General features: G+C 48.1%; 1 protein-coding gene across 2 annotated transcripts in view; it reads right to left on the bottom strand.

Moving 5' to 3' along the window:
• The window catches only part of CSMD2 (CUB and Sushi multiple domains 2), a 652,460-nt gene that overhangs the window by 300,803 nt on the left and 333,373 nt on the right, over positions 1–18,284 (bottom strand). For both annotated transcript variants that reach the window (XM_082415250.1, XM_082415251.1), the window contains exons 10-11: positions 16,992–17,113; positions 1,630–1,733 (exon numbers count right to left, since the gene is read on the bottom strand). In XM_082415250.1, the coding sequence (XP_082271376.1) occupies positions 1,630–1,733; positions 16,992–17,113 (226 nt within the window). The remainder of the gene's footprint in view (positions 1–1,629; positions 1,734–16,991; positions 17,114–18,284) is intronic.

The raw sequence follows: 18,284 nt of genomic DNA, 5'->3' as shown, positions 1-18,284 counted from the left end.
TTCTGTGAGGGTGTTTCTGGATGAGATTAACATTTAATTTGGAAGACTGAGTAAAACAGATTGCCCTCCCCAGTGAAGGTGGGCCTCATCCAATCAGTTGAAGAACTGAATAGAACAGAAAGGCTGACTCTCTCCCAAGTAAAAGAGAATTCTTCTTGCCTGCCTGACTTCCAGGTAGGACAGTGCTTTTTTCCCACCCTGAACTTGAACTGAACATCAGCTTTTCCTGGGTCTTGAGCCTGCTGGCCTTTGCTCTAGAACTACATCATCAGCTCTCCTGGGTCCCCAGCTTGCTGACTCAGCCTGCGGATCTTGGGACTTGTCAGTCCCCATTATCACACAAAATGATTCCTTATGATAAATCCCTTTTTTATATATACACATCCTATTGGTTGTTTCTTTGGAGAACCCTGATTAACACAGGGGAGAGTAGGCAGCAGGGACGATGCCCTTCAGGCTGACATTCCACTCCTTTCTCTTGAGAGATCCCAAGTCCCAGCCATGTCACCTGACATGGTAGGTTATGTTATTCAACTGCCCTAATAGGATATTCCAGGTAGATGTGAGGAAGGTATGAGAAGCACCCAGAACAGAACAGCTCCTGGACAAGCCAGCTATTACAGAATGGCCATTTTTTAATTCAGCATTAAGACCAGAGGGTGTTAGCGTGGTTGGGAGGGGGTGTGGCATGGGATGCTGTCCTTGATGGAAATCAAAAGACATGAATTCAAGTGCTGGTTCTGCCACCAACCATCTTTGCACCCTTTGGGCCTCAGTTTCTCCACCTGTTAAATGGGTATAATAGCACCTTCCTCACAGGGCTGCTGTGGGAATTAAATGAGATAACTGATGTGAAAGTTCCCATCACAGTGCCTGGGCACATAGTAGGTGCCCAACATATGTGAAATCTCCCCTCCTTCTTGGCAGGGGAGGTGGATGAGGTCAGGCCTGTCTATCTCTCTAACGCTGGGCCACACACCTTGAACAGGAGTATTCTCCTGCTTTCACGTCAGGCTAATCATGGTGGGTGAAGGAGGAGCCAAATGGCCCCCAAGAGCTGAGACCCAGTGTAATGGAACCCAGGGCAGCCCGACGTCATCCTCTCCCTCGACTAGACCATGTCAAACCAGCCTTTCTGGCCTCGGAAAATGTGGTCCCAATTCCCTGAAACCATCCTTTTCCCAGACAGTTATGAGCGTGGAGGGAAATTAGCAAAACACTTCCATTGTCTCTGTCTGAAGTTAGACCACCACACGTACGTGGCCTTGAGGAAAAACTCCTGGGGGCAGAAGCAGGGTCTGCATAGATGCAGACAGTCAAGCGGAACGCTCCAGGCGCACGCACCAAACCTCCATTTCCCCTGCTCCCTAAGAGGCTGCCCCTTCTGTACACTTTCCCTGTGACTTCCTAGCGAGACTCTGGCCCAGTGCTCTGTTTCCCTTGGTAGGAGCAGAGGGAGACGGAAGGATTGTTGCTGAGACAGTGCTGCAGGACACCTGTCCTTGTCATCGCATGGTGGCAGGGGGTAGGGTCAGGGGGACCAAGCAGGACTCGACAAGCCCATCCCCCTGCCCCCAGCCAAGGTGCCCGTGCTCCTGCCCTGCCCACCACGTGCTCCGCTTCACTCACATGTAGAGAACCGTCTTCTGGTCCCCGTCCTGACCACCGTCCCCGACCGTCAGGGTGTCGTAACCCCTCTCCAGGTCAAACTCCTCGAAGGCCAACTTGATCACCTAGGGAGGGAGCAGGGGTTAGGGAGAGGGCAGGGGCTGCCGGGAGAGACTCCCACGGCCTTGAAGACAGCAAGGATCTTCATGTCCCCATGCCCAGAGCGCCCGCGACACCACCCCACACAACCCTCAATCCAAACTGAGCGTTTCCATGCCACCTTTTTGAGTGTGAACTTTTTCTCTCTGGGGCCATACAGTCTCTGGGGTCCCCTGATGTTTTCCAAAGATGATCATGGTACATCTGGCCAATTCTGGAGGCTGTCATGGCAACACCAGGCACATCTGGCCAGCTGTGAGAGGATGAGACTCTTCCTTCATGCTTTAATGCACAGAAATCCCCGTGGAACTGGAGGCAGATTTTCAGGCCACATGTGGACTCTTAGCTATGCGGTCCTCAGGGACCTGCAGACATTTCCCTCGGCCTCTCCTCTGCCTGCTTTTCTCCATCCACTTTGATTGTTTATTTGTTGAATAAATGAATGTTGAATAAAAGAATCTTGATTCTTTTATCTTGTTTTAGTCCTGCCTGCTGCAAATATTTACTAAGCACTCACACCACATGCCAGCCTAGGAGGTAGGGTTTCATGGTGAGCATGACACGGTCCCTGCCCTGGGTGAGCGGGGAGACAGAACAGTAAACTGATAACCACAACCCCAGGTGACAGATGCTAGCCTATGGTGGGGAGAGGCAGGGAGGCTGTGATTGGCAGGGGGGTGGTGGTCTGAGAGTTCTGAAGGCTCTGGAAGACTGTCGGGGACAGAAGGGGATGACGGGAGAGGCAGGGGTCTAGTGCACAAGGCCCGAGCTGTGGCAGAGATGGAACATTCCGGAGTGGTCAGTGTCTATCAATGCAGGTCCACAAACTGAACATAGCCGTCAGCTACCTCACTCTGGGGGACGATGTGGTTGGGCCTTCTGTGCAAGGAGGTGGCTCAAGAAGGTCCAGAACTTGAGACATCTGCCTGGAGCGAGGTCCAAAGGGCCTCATAGCCTCCCCAGCCCCGAAGAGCTGGGCTTTATCCTGAGGGAGGAGCGGCAGGAGAGTTTTAAACAGTGGGTAACGGGGACAATTAGGTGTTGGAGAAGAACATTGGTCTGGCTGCTCGTGTGGAAACTGACGTGGCAGGAGGGAGGCCAGAGCCGGTGGCGCTGATTCGAGGCTTCGGTGGCAGTTAGGTGAGCGATGCAGGAGGTCCACACAGTGGAGACGCACGAGAGAGACGGTCCTGCAGTCTTCAGGGTTTGTGGCTGGACGGATGTGGGGACTGAGGGAGAGAGGGAGTCTGGGAAGACCTGCAGCTTCCCGGCTTGGGCAGTTGGGTGGTGGGTGACAGTGCCGTTCATGAAGACAGAACACACAGAGTCCCCTCCCCTAACATCTCATCTGGGCCTCTTTTTGTCTGTTTCAGGCTGGTTTCAATGGGATAAAGACCTTCAGTCTCCCAGTAGGGAGGCTGCAAGCACTTTGTTTTCCATTCTGCCCCTCAAGGAGTAGAGAATTCCCGTGGATGGTTTTTCCTAGTGGTGCAGGCTTCCTCTGTCCAAACCAAACAGCCCAGCAGAGCGTCACCCCAGGGCGCCTTCAGGTGCCCCGGAAGGAAACGGCTGCTGCACTTGTGCCTGAGCCCGGTACCGCCTGTGCAGTGCCCTCTGCCTGGGCACGGGACTCACAGCGAGAAGCCGTGAGCGTGGACGGGAGGGAGGACGGGTGCCATTGGCTGGAAGGAGGCTGCAGGAGGCTTCCTGGAGGAAATGAAGCCCAGGCTGAGTTTGGGAGAGGGACTGGGGTCCGATAAACGGAGAAGGAAAGGAAAGTGATCCAAGCAGAGGGAGAAGCAGGTGCTGGGGCAGACGCGTGGGGCGAGTAGATCTGGAGTTGTCTGACTGAGAGGGAAGCAGAGGGCGGTGACGCCAGAGAAGTGGGAGGAGCCAGGTTAGGAAGGGCTGTCTGTCATGCTAAGGATTTAGGCTTTGTCCTAAAGACAAGGGGGAATCATGGAAGAGTTGTAAGTAAGTGTACGGCACGAGACTTCTGTTTTAGGAGCAATAGCATTGAGGGCTGGTGGAAAACAGCCCGATGTCTGGGCTGTACAACAGTGTGGGTGAGGGAGGATGTGGGCCCTTAGCAGGCAGCAGTTGGGGCCTATTAGAAAACAGGGGATGGAGGAGCTGGGGGTACTGACCTTGGAGAAGAGAGACTCAGGGACAGAGGCAGGAGCAGCAGTAACCCCGGCTGGCTCCAGGGGCAAACGTGGAGACGACAAGGCACTGAGACCCACCTCTGTGACTGTCAGAACTGTCCCACAATGAAAAGGACTGCATTCAGAGGTAGTGAGCAGCCCATCGCCGGTGGTATGCAAGTAGAGTGAGGAAAGCATTCCTGCTTGGGGCTCTCAGATAGTTTCGACAAAAATACTAGACCCTACTGATAAAAATCCTTGTTGGCTACATAGACACATATTACAGTGAGCAACCTACAGTGAGTGGGGAAGCCTTAGCCCCTCTGGTTTTCCCGCCGAGCAGGCAAGCTCGCCTCCATGTTCCCTGAGGACCCATCATCACCATCTGCTTAGGCTGGAATCGCCTTCCCATCTCTTACCCTCCCCAGTCCTGCCCTACAGAACGATGTCGCCATTTCCTAGCCCAGTACGCAAGGGGGGGCCCTCGGCACCTGCTCCCCGCTGCCTTCCCACCTCAGGGCCTGTGTGGTCTCCCCTCACATCGGCCCATTCACAACCCCGCTTTGCACAGTCCCCTCCCCCGCCCCCGGTTCCCCTAGCAACGTCTCCACATCCTTGAACTCTTGTCCAAGTGCTCCCTGATTGCCCTTCCTCTCCTCTCCGTGTCAGGACTTACCTGCTGCACTGCGACTGATCTGTTTACCTGGTCTTCCACTACACCATGAACTTCCTGGAGGGCAGGGGCCAGGTCTCATGGCCTCTGAACCACCAGCGCCTGTCGGTGTGCCAGGCACATGCCACGGGCTCAGACAATGCTGAATGGGAGAACGCTTTCCAGACCTTTCCTGACTCCCCAGCATGGACTTATCGCCAGGCTCTTGGACCCCTCACAGGAGCTATCATCAAGGACAAAGGTCGGCAGACTATTCCTGTAAAGGGCCAGGCAGTAAATATTTGCCCCTGTGCATCCCATCTGATGTCTGTTGCAATGACCCACCTTTGCTGCTGTAGCATGAATGCAGCCACAGCTTCACACGGCCATGCAGCCATAATCCACGTACACTGGTATGTATACGAATGGGCATGGCTGTGTTCCAATAAAGCTTAGTTTACGAAAACAAACAATGAGCTGGATTTGGCCCAAAGGTGGTAGTTTGCCGACCTCTGGTCTAGGAGATTCTTTGAGACACTTAATCACAGTTTTTGATCTTCCCTTTGATCTTCTCTTGAGAGATTCTGTCACTACAAGAGCCGACACCTATAATGTACTCCACTCTGTTCTGAGCGCTTTACGTACATCAACTCATGTAAGACTCACAACAGCCACTACGAATACCTCCATTTTACAAATGGGAAAGCCCAGGCACAGAGACATTAGGCGACTCGCCTAAGATCACACAGCTAAGTGGTAGAACTGGGACTCATCAGGCAGCCAGAGGCCAGGCCCTTACCACTGTGCTCGCCTCATAGCATCCCAGGGAGGTCTCCGGTCCACAAGGTAGGGACCACGACTTATCCTCTCAGTCTTCCCTAAGCTCTTTTTCTGGATCCCAGCGGCTCAGCTAACACTTGCTCATAAAATACTCCAAGGCCAGTTGTGCCTTCTGCAGACTGAGGGGCCTGGCCTCTGCAGGGAGTGAGGGTCCTGCCTGTACATTCTCACCACCGTCACCCCTTCCAGCCAGCCCCCAGTCACGAAGCCACCGCCAAAAGACAGAGCACGTGATTACTATGTCTATGATGGGAAAACATTGCTTTGAAGGCCAGAACCCAGAACTATAAAATGATTCACATCACTGATTAGAGCACCATTGATGTGAGCTGCATTTTAGAGTGTCTGACCCTAACATGGGAGCTAATTACACCAAGCAGACAGCACGACATATACAATGTTGAAGCTTTGGGATGGGCCCCCAGTGCACAGTGTACTGGTGCTTTCATTTTTTTTTCGCTCTTCTCTTTGGCCTTTCTTTAAAGACAGGATCCTATAATGATTCATTAACTAACATACAGATAAATCAAGCTGGCAAAGTGTCTTTCTAAGGCAGGAGAGTGGCAGCACATGAAATAGGCATGATTAAAGAGGCACGCGTATATACAGCTCAGACACCCAATTTGCACCCATTAGGTAAATGAATAAACAAACCCTGCACTAGGGCATAATTACTGAGCACCTGCCTTGTGCCAAGCACCGAGCTAGCTGCTTCCCATAAGTTATCTCACTTGCCTGACAATTCACAGCAGAATCTAAACGCCAAGTGCACAGTGCAGATGGTGAGTATTGGAGGACGGCAAAGGAGGGTGAGATGAAAGGTGGCCGCATGGAGGAGGTGGGTGTGCAGGGACCTGCAGGATGGAGAAGGGTGTGGGCTCCGTCCCGGACATGCTCTGAGCAGTGAACAGGGGAACAAGGAGCAAGGAGGGCAGCCGAGGGGTCAGCGGGGAGGGGCGAGCAGCACAGCTGAGTCTGCATTTTGCCTGGCAGGCCCGAGCAAGCAGTCTGGATTTGAGGGTGAAGATGGGCGGGAAGCTATAACTCGGCATGGAGGGAGGGCTGGAGGCAGAGAGACCTGCCAGGAGGCTGGTCCAGGGTCCAGGAGTGGGACGAGGGCTTAGGCGAGCCTGAGCCTGTGTTCATTGCAGAGAGTGGGTGGGGGAGGGAATCCTGGAGACTGTACCCCTCAGCACACAGCCGCCTTTCCGGAGAATTGCGGGCAACGGGAGTGGGACCATGGAGGGTGCCCACCCTGGGCCCAGAGGACATTCCTTGCTTCCTGAGCACCATCCAGGACCAGCCGAAGGACAGGGATCCCAGTCCTGCCAGGCTGTGCCCAAGGTCTCAGTGAGGCTCCAGAGGATGTGACAGCTCTCAGGCATATTTTGGGAAGCTGGAGTCCCAAGAGATCTAGACTGAGATTGTTTTGTCCAATGACCGCATTCCTATAACTGCCTCCTAGCTGGGCTCCGGCCTCTGCTGCTCATCCTTCACTCTGTACCAAAAACTCTATGCCCCACGACCCCTTAGAGCTGGGGTTGGATAACTATGGTCCTTGGGCCAAATCAGGCCTGTGGCCTCTTTTTGTTTGGCCCCTTGAGTTAAGAAGTGTTCTTACTTTTTTAAAGGATTAAAAAATAAATAAACCACTACAAAGAAGAATGTGCAACAGAAACCTCACATGGTCCTCAAAGTGTAAAATATTTATGATCTGGTTCTTTACAAAAAGTTTGCTGACCTCTGGACTAGAGCAATGGTTTTCAAATTGAGTTCCCAGGCACCCTGGGGTTCTACAAAGGTACTATGGGGGCACAAACAAAGGTGGGAAAAGAGCCAGAGTGGGCAGGGCCTTGCTCCAACCAAAGCAGTTCCTTTTGATCTAGTTCATGATTGGGACTCTGTGACAGACATAGTGGTTCACTCAATGTTCCTCCCACCATTTACCCATTCTTAATAGAACGCTGGTTTTGTTTGGAGCATGGCAATGTACCTGGCTAACCTCAGAGCTAAGGATAGTGAAGTGACAGGATTCTGGGCAATGAGACATGAGCTGAGGAGTTCTCAGGGCATTTTCCCACCTCTCTCCTTGCTTTCCTGGAATACAAATGTGAGGACAGAGGTGAAGCAGCCTTCTTGTGATCATGAGGACAAGAGCCACATGCAAAGCATGGCAGAGGGAAAAATAGCAGGTGCTCAAGACACTGAGAAAACTACTAAACCAGCCCTGGAGTCTTCACTTCTGGACCTTTGGGTTATGGAGAAAATAATCAGTGTTTTGTTTAAGCTTCTGTGGAGGAGTTTTCTGCAACTCACAGCCAATCAGAACCTAATGACTATGGGTTCTGAAGCAAGGCTTTCATCACCACAGAAAAGTTTATCAACTCTTGAGCCTCAGGAGAAAGTTCCGCTTCTTGGCATGGAAACCCTAGGCTTTCCATGGCCTGCCCCTGCCCCTTCCCAGTGAGTCAGAGCTCCCTCCACAACCCTCGGCTCCAGGCCTCCTTCCCTATTCCTCCTCAGAGCACTTCTCTGAGTTCCTGAGGGCTGACCTTGGCTTCCCCCAACCCCCCACCTCAGGATACTAATGCTGCGGACAGCCTGACTATTAGCTCCATGAAAGGAAGGGAACTCCCTTTCCCTGGGCACGGCCCGCATGGTGACTCCTGCCTGGGTCTTGCTGAGGACCCAGGGCAGGGCTGGAGAACTGGCTCTTGGGGTGGGGAGGAGGGGAGTTCGGTGGAAGGGCTGTTCTGAACCCTCAGGAGTTCAGGCAGAGAGGCCTCCGGCACCTTTAAGGAAGGTTTTTGAGGAGGTTGGGAAAGAAAGCCCAGGGGCAGAGATTGAGAACTTTCAGAGGTTCTGGAACTTTGGTCACTACCTCAGGTTTAATTTTGCTGGCTCTGAGAGTAGTGAGCCCTTCATCCATTCATTCACTCATTGGTTGATGGATTCATTCATTCAATTATTCACTCAACAGTTAATACGTCCTTGCCAGGTGCTGGGCTTTGGAGAGGCAATAGAGGAAGACAAACATGGCCATTGCCCTGAGACCTCACAGTCCAGAAGGGGAGACACACGGGTATATGCGAAACACAGCGCAGTGTGATGAGTGCTGAAATCAGAGGAACACGGGGATGGGCAAATGCGAGGGGCACAAAATCCCGGCTAGAGGAGGGAGCAGGCCTTGTCTTCACGAATAGAGGAAGGTGTGTGGGAATAGGCCACGGCCAGCTCTAGGGGAAGAGGAATGCCAAAATATGCCGAGAACTGAAAACAACTGTAAAAAGGAAAGGGATCAGGGTCAGGACTTGGAGGAGGCCGTGGAAGGGTCCCTGTAGAGCCGCCCAATCGTGAGGAATGAGCTGTGGGGGCATTTAGGGAAAACCTCTCTCATCACCAGCCAGCATCTTGCATGGGGCGCAGCACAGAGAGTGCAAGAGTGAATATCTGCTCAGTGAATAAATGAGTGAACAAAAGGGCCAACACATGGGTTCCTGACATTTGCACGACACAGCGATTGTTGGCTGGGGAGTTATTTCTCTGTTCTTCGGATCTACAAAGGGAAGAGTGACACTGATAATCCCCAAGGAGTGAATAATCAAAACGCTGTTATCTTTGGCTTTGAAGTTCATAAAATGTGCTTTCCTCTCCCTCTCCCTTCCAGGCCCCCTCCTTCTCCTTGGCGTCCTCATCTCTCTCCCTCCCATATCTCTCTTTCTCTCCTGCCTGCCTTTTACTTCTTTTCTAGCACAGGTGGATTAAATGTCCTGATCAAATCCAGCGGGGATCATATACAAATTGACTCATATGTCTTGAGTTCATACTGAGAAGCTGTGAAAGAGAGGCAGATGCGCGCCGGTAGGGGGCATCGACTCAGGTCCGGGTTTCAGTCCTGACCACAGAAATTTCATCAGTCACATCTTTCCTGAGGCTGAGCTGAAAGGTCCTAATAGGACCCAGCATGGGCAGGGCCATACCTGAGGAGCTACCTGACGCAGAGACAGGTCTCTTCCGTCAGTTGGTAACGTATCCAAACCTCTGCTGAGCTCCTCCTCTGTGCCGGCCACTGTGCTAACTGCAGGAGAGATAAACAAAATGCCACTCCTACTTTGGGGGCTCTCACGAGCTATGGAGGAAAGAGATTCCCGACACAGTGCAATGTAACATGCATGCAAACGGAAGGGGCTGACGAAGTGCTGGAGGAACAGAGGCAGGACTAAGACCTGGTGGAGGTAGGAAGGCTTCTCTGAAGAGCAGGGATCTGAACTGTGTCTCAAAGATGGGTAGGGATTTGCCTGGAGGAGAAGGGAAGGCACACTGGGATAGGGTGTGCTGGACAGAGTTCTTAAAGGGCCAGCTGTGTCTGAACTGGGAGTTCAGTGTGGCTGAAGCCAGGGCTGCCTGAGGGGAGGTGGGCAGGAGGGCCTCGTGTGCTTTGCTGGGAGGGAAGGGGGTTGTTATTTATCACATACGCCAGGTTGGTCAGAACCACCAGGATGTTCTTTAAAAATATAGGTTCCAGGTTCCCATCTCAGACCCACTGAATCAGATCTTTGAGGAAAGAGCTTTGGAATTTGTGTCTTTAAACTTTCTCCAGGTATTTCTGAGGATTGACCAAATTTGGGAAATGTTATTGTGGGCAAAATGACTACAAAAACTAAGAGAGCCCATCTGGCCAAGGCGGGGCTCGCATTTCTCCAGACCATCCCAATCAAAGGGAGAATGCAGAGCTGTGTACCTAGTAGGCCAGCATCACTTGCTCTGAGCCGCCTTTTCTCTTTTCCCTGAATCTGTCCAGCTTCCGGGAGGATGGACCAAGGTGGTTTTAATTGTTTTATTCTTAGTTTATCGAGGAGAGACATACCCTTCACCTGCCTCTGCAATGAGACTGTCAGTTCTTGTTCCCACAGGGCAGAGCAGCAGAGCCCATGGTGCTCAATCAAGGCTGCCATCTTGACATAGGTTCTCGGCCATTCCCACGTCAGACCATTTTTGGGCCTTGTTTGGACCTTCCAATTGCCCTTGGAGGCCCTAGTCACTGAAACATTCCCAGCTCCCTGTCAAGCCCAACCAGGAGAGGTCCTACAAGGGGGATGAAATGGCAGGAAGGGTCCTCATGCCCACACACATACAGGTACTAGGGATGCGTAATCATTCCATGATTATAAGGAGTCCTACTGTACACTCCTGCAGGCAAAACTCTCAGCTCCTTCTCATGACAGCATTTTTCTTCACCTGCTCACTGTGAAAGGAGCCCCTGCATTCTCAGTCCAATTTGCCTCTCACTCACTCCAGATCCTTCACTCACCATCCTCTTTCTCCTACATCTTCATTCTCTTTCTCTGTGCTTGTTTTGCCCACAGCCTACAAATGGGCTCAAAATCCCAATATCCTAAACAAACACCCTAAGTAGCCCAAAGCTTTCTGTCCACCCGACCTCCCTCATGTGCCCTTTCTCCTTCCCTCGCTTCACAATGAAGTCAAAAAGGCTGTCTACATGCCTGGCCTCTTGAGCCTCCCCCCCTCCCCATCCATTCACTCCCCATCCCACTGCTGTTTCTGCCCCCCAAAGCTCCACTGAAAGGTCTTCTTCCAAGACCAAAGCCAACAGTCTCTTTCCAGTCTGTTTCCAACAAGACGTTTCTCAGTGTTGCCATTATTAGACATATCCTGGTTGGAAACTCTTCCTGCTTTTGCAGCTTGATTTCCCTCCTACCACGTCGACTGCTCCTTCTCTGTTTCTTTCACTGGATCTCCTTCATCTGTAAGGATTGTGTTCCCAGATCCATTCTAAATCTTTTCATTCTCTTTGCTCTCTCCAAGAAGGCTTATCCATGCCTTACGGTTCTGTTCCCAACTGTGTGTTGATGAAATGACCCCAAATCTCTCTCTTGAACCCAGATTTATCCAGTTTCCAACCAGTGTATCCAAATGTCGTTGGATGAAATGCAGGCACTTCAAATGCACATGCTTCCTTCTTGACTGCTGCCAAGCTTGTTCCTCTTCTTGTATTTCTTTTTAAAGCCACCGATTGGTCCACGTCAGAAAACACTGAGTCATCATCTATTTGTTCATTGAATAAATGTTTACTGAGTGCCCACTATATACCAGGCACTATGGTGGTCACTTGGGACACAATGTTGAATGAGACCTCTCCTTCTCCCTCCAACTCACACCCTATCAGCCATCAAGTCCCATCCCATTCCCTAAATTCCTCTTAAATCTGTCTCCCCCTTCATGTTTCCAAAGCCTTGGTTGATGACCCCAGATTTCTTACTTGGGTAGCTGCTTCAGCCTCCTAACTGGTCTCACTCCCCCCAGTATCCCTCTCTAATAGCTCTACAGATGCCAGAGTAATCTTTCAAAAACTCAGACCTTCCTCCTTTTGCTCTGGTTCAGAAGAAAGAGTGGCCCTCATCCTTCCCAAGGCTGATCCCAGGGCTACCACTCCCAACCCCTCCCATCTATTCTGAGACCTTGTTCCATCCAGTAGCACAGCACAGCTACTGAAGTTCATGGGCAATAGACCCAGGAAGACTGGGTTTAAATCTCAGGGCTGCCACTTATTTCCTGGTTATGTGCTATGAGTAAGTTTCTTAACCTTCAACCTGTCCACGATTCAGTTTTTTCATCCATCAAGTGGGTCTTTTTAAAACCTAATTAATTGTGCTATGAAGAGAATGAAAGAAAGTCATTTACACAGAAGGCCTAGCTCAGTTCTTGGCACATGACAGGAATACAATAAGAGATAGCTATTATTGTTATTACCAACAGCCTAACACTTCTACCCTTAAAAATCTGTTTCAGGATAAAACTCAAGCCTCTCTACCAAGCATGTGTGTTCAGCATGATCTAAATCTTGCTGACCTTTCCAGCCTCATCTTGATATAGGCATGTTGAATTATTTTCAGTTCTCAGAGACTGTTCCAAACCTTGGTGCCTCTGCACATGTATCCACTCTGAAATACTGATTTCTAAGCCTACTCATCCTTCAAGACCCTGTTCAAATGTCACCTCCTCTGTGAAAAGTTCCCTGACCTTCCAGGTAGTGGCTCCTTCCTAGATTTTCCCATCGCACTCTAGACTCATCTCCATTAGCACTTATCCAAACTCTAGCTTTACATTTACTTACACGACTTCTCGCCTATGTGCACGCTCCTGTGCAGGGCAGAGATCATATCATGGTCAATGAACGAATAAATGCTCATCTCATAAAACATATTGTGAACTTGGAGAGGCTGTGATTTTTGCTGAAGGAGATATTCCCAAAGTGACCAGACAAGCAGTTCCTGGACACACTTGTATCTCTCCTGTGGGCCAGTGAACAGGGGTAGGAACACACTCTGCATTTTCCCTGCTATTTGCAGGAAGGCAGCTCCGAGTCTTCAGTCTAAGACTTTGAGTTTCTACTCTTACACCCTCCTTTCGGCATTGTATGCTCCCTGGCTGTCCTCCTGGGTGGTGTCAGTAAGGAACTCCCTTCAGCCTTTCTGGGCTCCCCTAGCACTACCTGAAGCCCAGTAAGAACCCATGACGCTGCTAAGAACACCCTTCTGCACAACTTGACTCTGAGGGAGTGTCCTTCAGAGGGGCTGGCTTCAGGAACCCGGGTTGGAGTGACCTCCTGCAGGGCATGTGGGGTAGTGACCAATATGGGGCCATTGACCTTCACACACCAGCCAAGGCTAGGCCTTCTGAGGGCAAATCAAATTGTTTCTCAGAAAATTCTCACGCCTTACCTACACTTCCCCCGTACCCCACCTTCAGATTAAAAGGCAAACAGAGATAAGCATTTTTAACAATGCCCAAGAAAGAGTCCTCTAGTCAGCAGCTTAATAACTTCATGGTAGTAGGTCCTTCTTCTGGTTTAGCCTCCATTTCCATCCCCATGTGGCTGAAACATCCTTCTCCATTGACTAGGTTCATCACCAAATGGTTTGATAAAATATGAATCTTTCTTTGTAAAAGGCCTTGCAGAGGAAATCTGTTTCCAGTGTTCCAAGTATTATGGTCCTAGGCACTCTTGAGCAAACAATTTTAAAATGTTGAGTAAAATTTTAAAAGAAAAGAAAAAAAGCTTTTTACAAGTTAGTAAGTGTTATGAACGGAATTATATCTCCCTAAAATTCATATGTTGAAACCCTAACCCTCAATGTGATGGCCTTTGGAGATGGGGCCTTTAGGAAGGTGATTAGGGTTAAATGAAGTAATAAGGGTGGGGCCTTAATCCAATGGGTTTGGTGTCCTCAAAAGAGGGGAGGAGGTACCAGAAAGTTTCTCTCTGAATGTGCACAGAGGAAAGGCCATGTGAGGACACAGTGAGAAGGAGGCCGTCTATAAGCTGGGAAGAGTCCTCACCAGAAACCAAATTTGCTGGCATCTTGATCATAGACTTCTAGTCTCTAGAACTGTGAGAAAATAATTGTCTCTTGTTAAAGCCACCCAGTCTATTATATTTTGTTATGGAAGCCTGAGAAGACTAGTACAGTAAGAATTCTTAGAGTCTAAAACCCAGTGAATGTAGAGATACAAAATGTGATTCAGAGCATGAAGCTGGCTTTGGCCTTGAGTGCATTTTTAAAAACTGGTGAAGTAGAGCTTTGGTTTTCAGGGCCTTGTGGAGAAGAGGGAGAAGGAGACAAAGGTCAGGGTCCACCAAAGTTGGGGACTCTCAGATGACACCCCTGAACAAAGCTGAGCTAGTGAAGGCTGCACCCTTAGTGTGAGGATGAACTAGAAATAAGCCTACCTTCCTTCTCATACAGCACTGCTGCCCTCTGGGTAGATCTCGAGGCTTATTGTTTATCTCAGACCTTGACACTGAGTGAACAGCAAACAGAAAACTTCCCCTGAGACTCCATCATGCTAAATCTGTCTTCACATGGGTTTTCAGCCTTCAGATTACTTGGGTGGTTTGAAATCTTCATACTGAGAATTTAGTCTGAAGAGGTTTCTGGCTGGTAATGCCCCCAGGCACTGAGCAGAAGCAAACACACCAGCTTCTACCCAGGTCTCAAGGAATTCCCACAGACAAAGTTTATGATTCTAACCACATAGTCGAAAGTTACAAAACAAAGAAAGAAACATGGTTCTGGGGGCCAGAGGTGAGAAACAACAGGCAACAGAGTGAAACTTGCGAAGATTTCATATACTGAGATTCATAGACAGAATATAAAACAAATGTGTTTAACATATTTAAATAACTTAAATATATGTAAGGAGCAAGAGATTATAAAATTAGCTCAAAAAGCACCTGAAAAAAAACTAAATAGGACTTCATAAACCAAAAATAATGATATTTGAAATTAAAATAAATCTCCAGTGAATGACTTCAACAGAGGTTAGAGATAACTGAACAGAGAATTATTGAACAGAATGAGAGAAAATGATAGACGTTAAGAACCAAAGAAGAGGGCTTCTCTGGTGGTGCAGTGGTTGAGAATCTGCCTGCTAATGCAGGGGACACAGGTTCGAGCCCTGGTCTGGGAAGATCCCACATGCCACGGAGCAACTAGGCCCGCGAGCCACAACTACTGAGCCTGTGCATCTGGAGCCTGTGCTCCGCAACAAGAGAGGCCACGATAGTGAGAGGTCCGTGCACCGTGATGAAGAGTGGCCCCCGCTTGCCGCAACTAGAGAAAGCCCTCACACAGAAACGAAGACCCAACACAGCCAAAAATAAATAAAGTAATAATAAAAAAAAAAGAATCAAAGAAGATAGAGTGAGAAACATTAACATGCCTTGTCAGACTTCCAGAAGCAGAAAAGAGAGAGAATAAAGAGAGACAACAGTCGAAATGACAATGGCTAAAAATTTTCCCAAACTGATGAAAGATGCAATCCATAGATTCAAGAAGCTTAATGAAATCAAATAGGATGAATACCAAAATATCCACAACTAGACATATGACAGTGAAACTGTAGAACACCAAAAACAACGGTAGGATAGAAAGAGGAAAAACTCCAAATCATTTTATGAGGTTAACAATATTTTGACACAGAGATCTGGCAGGGGTGTGTGTGTATGCATGTGTATGTATGTATGTGTGTGTGTGTGTGTGTGTGTGTGTGTGTGTGTATAATATATTCTATTTTGTTATATATATAATACATAACAAAATAGAAGCAAAATCGCTATGCAAAATATTAGTAAATCAAATATAGGTATGTTTAAAAATGATAATACTAAATGACCAGGTTGAGTTTATCTCAGGAATGCAAGGTTGGTTTAACATCAGAAAAATCAACCAGTGGAATTCACCACACAGGAGAATAAAGGAGAAAATCATACGATTATATCAATAGATATAGAAAGATGCTCAATAAAAGTCAACATCCATTCACAATAAAAGCTCTTAGCAAACTAGGATTAGAAAGGAACTATAAATTTAAGAAAAAGACTTCAGCAAACATCATACTTAATGGTGAGGAAGTAAAACATTGTGTTTAACACTGAACAATGGCAAAAGTGCCTACCATCATCACAATGGTTTGACATTACACTGGAGATTCTAGGCAGAACATTGGGGCAAGAAAAAGGTTGAAGAAAAGGTATAAGATTGAAAAGGAGGAAACAAAACCATCATTCTTTGCAGATGATAACTGTCTTATGTAGAAAACTCCAAAGAATTCACAGATAAATTATTATGGAATAGTTGATATATACAAAAACCAAAGTATAAAAATGAACTGCATTTCTAACCACCATGCAAGAAAAAGGTAGAAAATAAAATCTTAAAAGATATGATTTATAAAAGCAACAACAAATATATCTAGGAATAAATATATTAAGAATTGTACAAGATTTACAATGGAAAAATTACACAAGTTTACTGAAAGCCATTAAAGAAGCCCTAAGTAAATAAAGCTATACCATATTAATGGACTGGAAGACTTGGTCTCATAAAGATATCAGTTCTCCAATTTATCTGTAGTTTTGGTATAATTAAAATAAAGATTGCAACAGGTCATTTTGTGGATCTTGGCAAGATACTTATAAAATTTATTAGAGAACAAAGGGCACTTCACAGGAAAAAAAATACTAACTGGGAAATAAAGATGTGAAAAGATGTATATAGCAGTGCAAAATGATACACAACAACATAGATAAATCTTAAGGATGTAACTTTGAGTGAACTTGATTAATAGTATATACAACATGATTACATTTATATGAAGTTCAAATGCTGGCAAACTAAGTATTTTTATGGATACACACTTATGTGCTAACTATAAAGAAAAGCAGAGGAATAATAAAGCACACAATCGAGGTAATGGTGACCTGAGGGATAGGGAATGGAATGAGGTTAGTGAGGGACACACATCACTAAGATATCTGTGTGCTTTTTTCTTTTCTCTTGAGTGGGGAGATGGCTACACAGGTGTTTGTTGTACTGATGTTCTTTATATCTTATATTTTACAAGTATGCTTTTTATCTACTTGGTATTTAGTAAAAACAATTTTTAATAATTGTCTGCAGAGAATCTACCACAACCAAGTTCTGGGTTTGAAATCCCTGGTAGGACAACCGTCCCCAGTCCAGTCCTGCCCGTAGGACACTCCCCATCCTCCCCAAGAGCCTTACCTTGGCGGGGTTGAGCGCTGTGATGATCCACACGCAGTGTGCGTTGTTGTCATACTGAATGGGGAAATTAGGGGAGGTGATGATGCCCGAGGGGCCTCGAAGGTGGGCATCACACATACGGGCTGCAGAGGGGAGATGGAAGGCAAGCATTTTAGTTTAGGTTAGGATGAGTTCCCATCCCCACCTCCCACTCCCAGCCCAGAAGAGACTGAAGTCTGTACATCCCACCCCGGATATAACTTCCTACTTCCTGTTTCCTTCCCCCATCGTTCTTAGCGGGCTCAAAGGAAGTCACAGTTCCCCAAGCACTGGGGGAGGAGTAGGCCCCACCTGCCTTGACCCGCTGCTCTCTAGGCAACGATGAACTTCCACCGTCAGGCTAAGCAAGCCCCCTACCCTGACTCCACTGTGACCGAGCAGCACATCTCTACCAAGAGAGTGTGGGCTACTACACACCTTGACCTCAAGCTAGGTGGACCCCATGTACTTATGGGCCTGCTAAACTGCTCTCCTCCTGCTCTGCTGACTTTTCTGCATTCCCCCATTTGCTCTCAGGCCTCCTGAAGTAGAATCTCATGGTGTCCTTGTCAAGGCCACCCCACTAGGTATCAGAATGTCTGAACCCAAGGACTCTGCCGAGGCCCCTGGCTCAGCCCAGTGCCAGGCACCCAGAGTGATTTCAGGGACAATAAAGTACTTCCCCACACTTAGCACATGCCTGAAATAGGCTTTTGACTGGAAGCATGAAGATTCAAGGTGAATTAGAAGAAGTACTCTCCTCAAGTAGATATAAAGTGTTATCAATCACAACTTAATCTAATTAAGCTCTTTAAAATAGCTTCTAAACTAATTAGATTAAGTAGTGATTGATACCAGTTAAGATACTACATTGTATCTAGGTGTTTGCCTTCTTTAAAAACATGTTCTTTAGTTCCAACCCCTTCATTCTTCAATGTTAGCGCTCAGCTATTTTAATAAAGAGCTCTAGGAGCCTGTTATGTTGCTGCCCACGTGGCAATTTATCTTAATTGTAGGCAAAGTGCCTAACGGTAAAGAAATAGCAAGCAAACTCAACAAGCCTAAGTATATAAAATGAAAGTGGTGTCAAACCTGGTTTCCTCTGATGGGGCAAAATATCCTAGAACTCCTCTCCGTGTGTGGACAGGGCTGTGATAAACCTTTCCCAGGAAACCCTTCCTAGGAGGGCCTGAGGAAGCAGGCTCCCCAGCTCTGGACATAATTAATCTCTTCTCATTTCACACACTCATGCCTGTGCTCATTCATTCCCACATA

Source organism: Balaenoptera physalus (assembly GCF_965194825.1).
Source record: "Balaenoptera physalus genome assembly, chromosome: 1".
NCBI classification, from domain to species: domain Eukaryota; kingdom Metazoa; phylum Chordata; class Mammalia; order Artiodactyla; family Balaenopteridae; genus Balaenoptera; species Balaenoptera physalus.
Note: the sequence above shows the minus strand (reverse complement) of the source record. Positions and strands in the feature narration are given on the sequence as shown.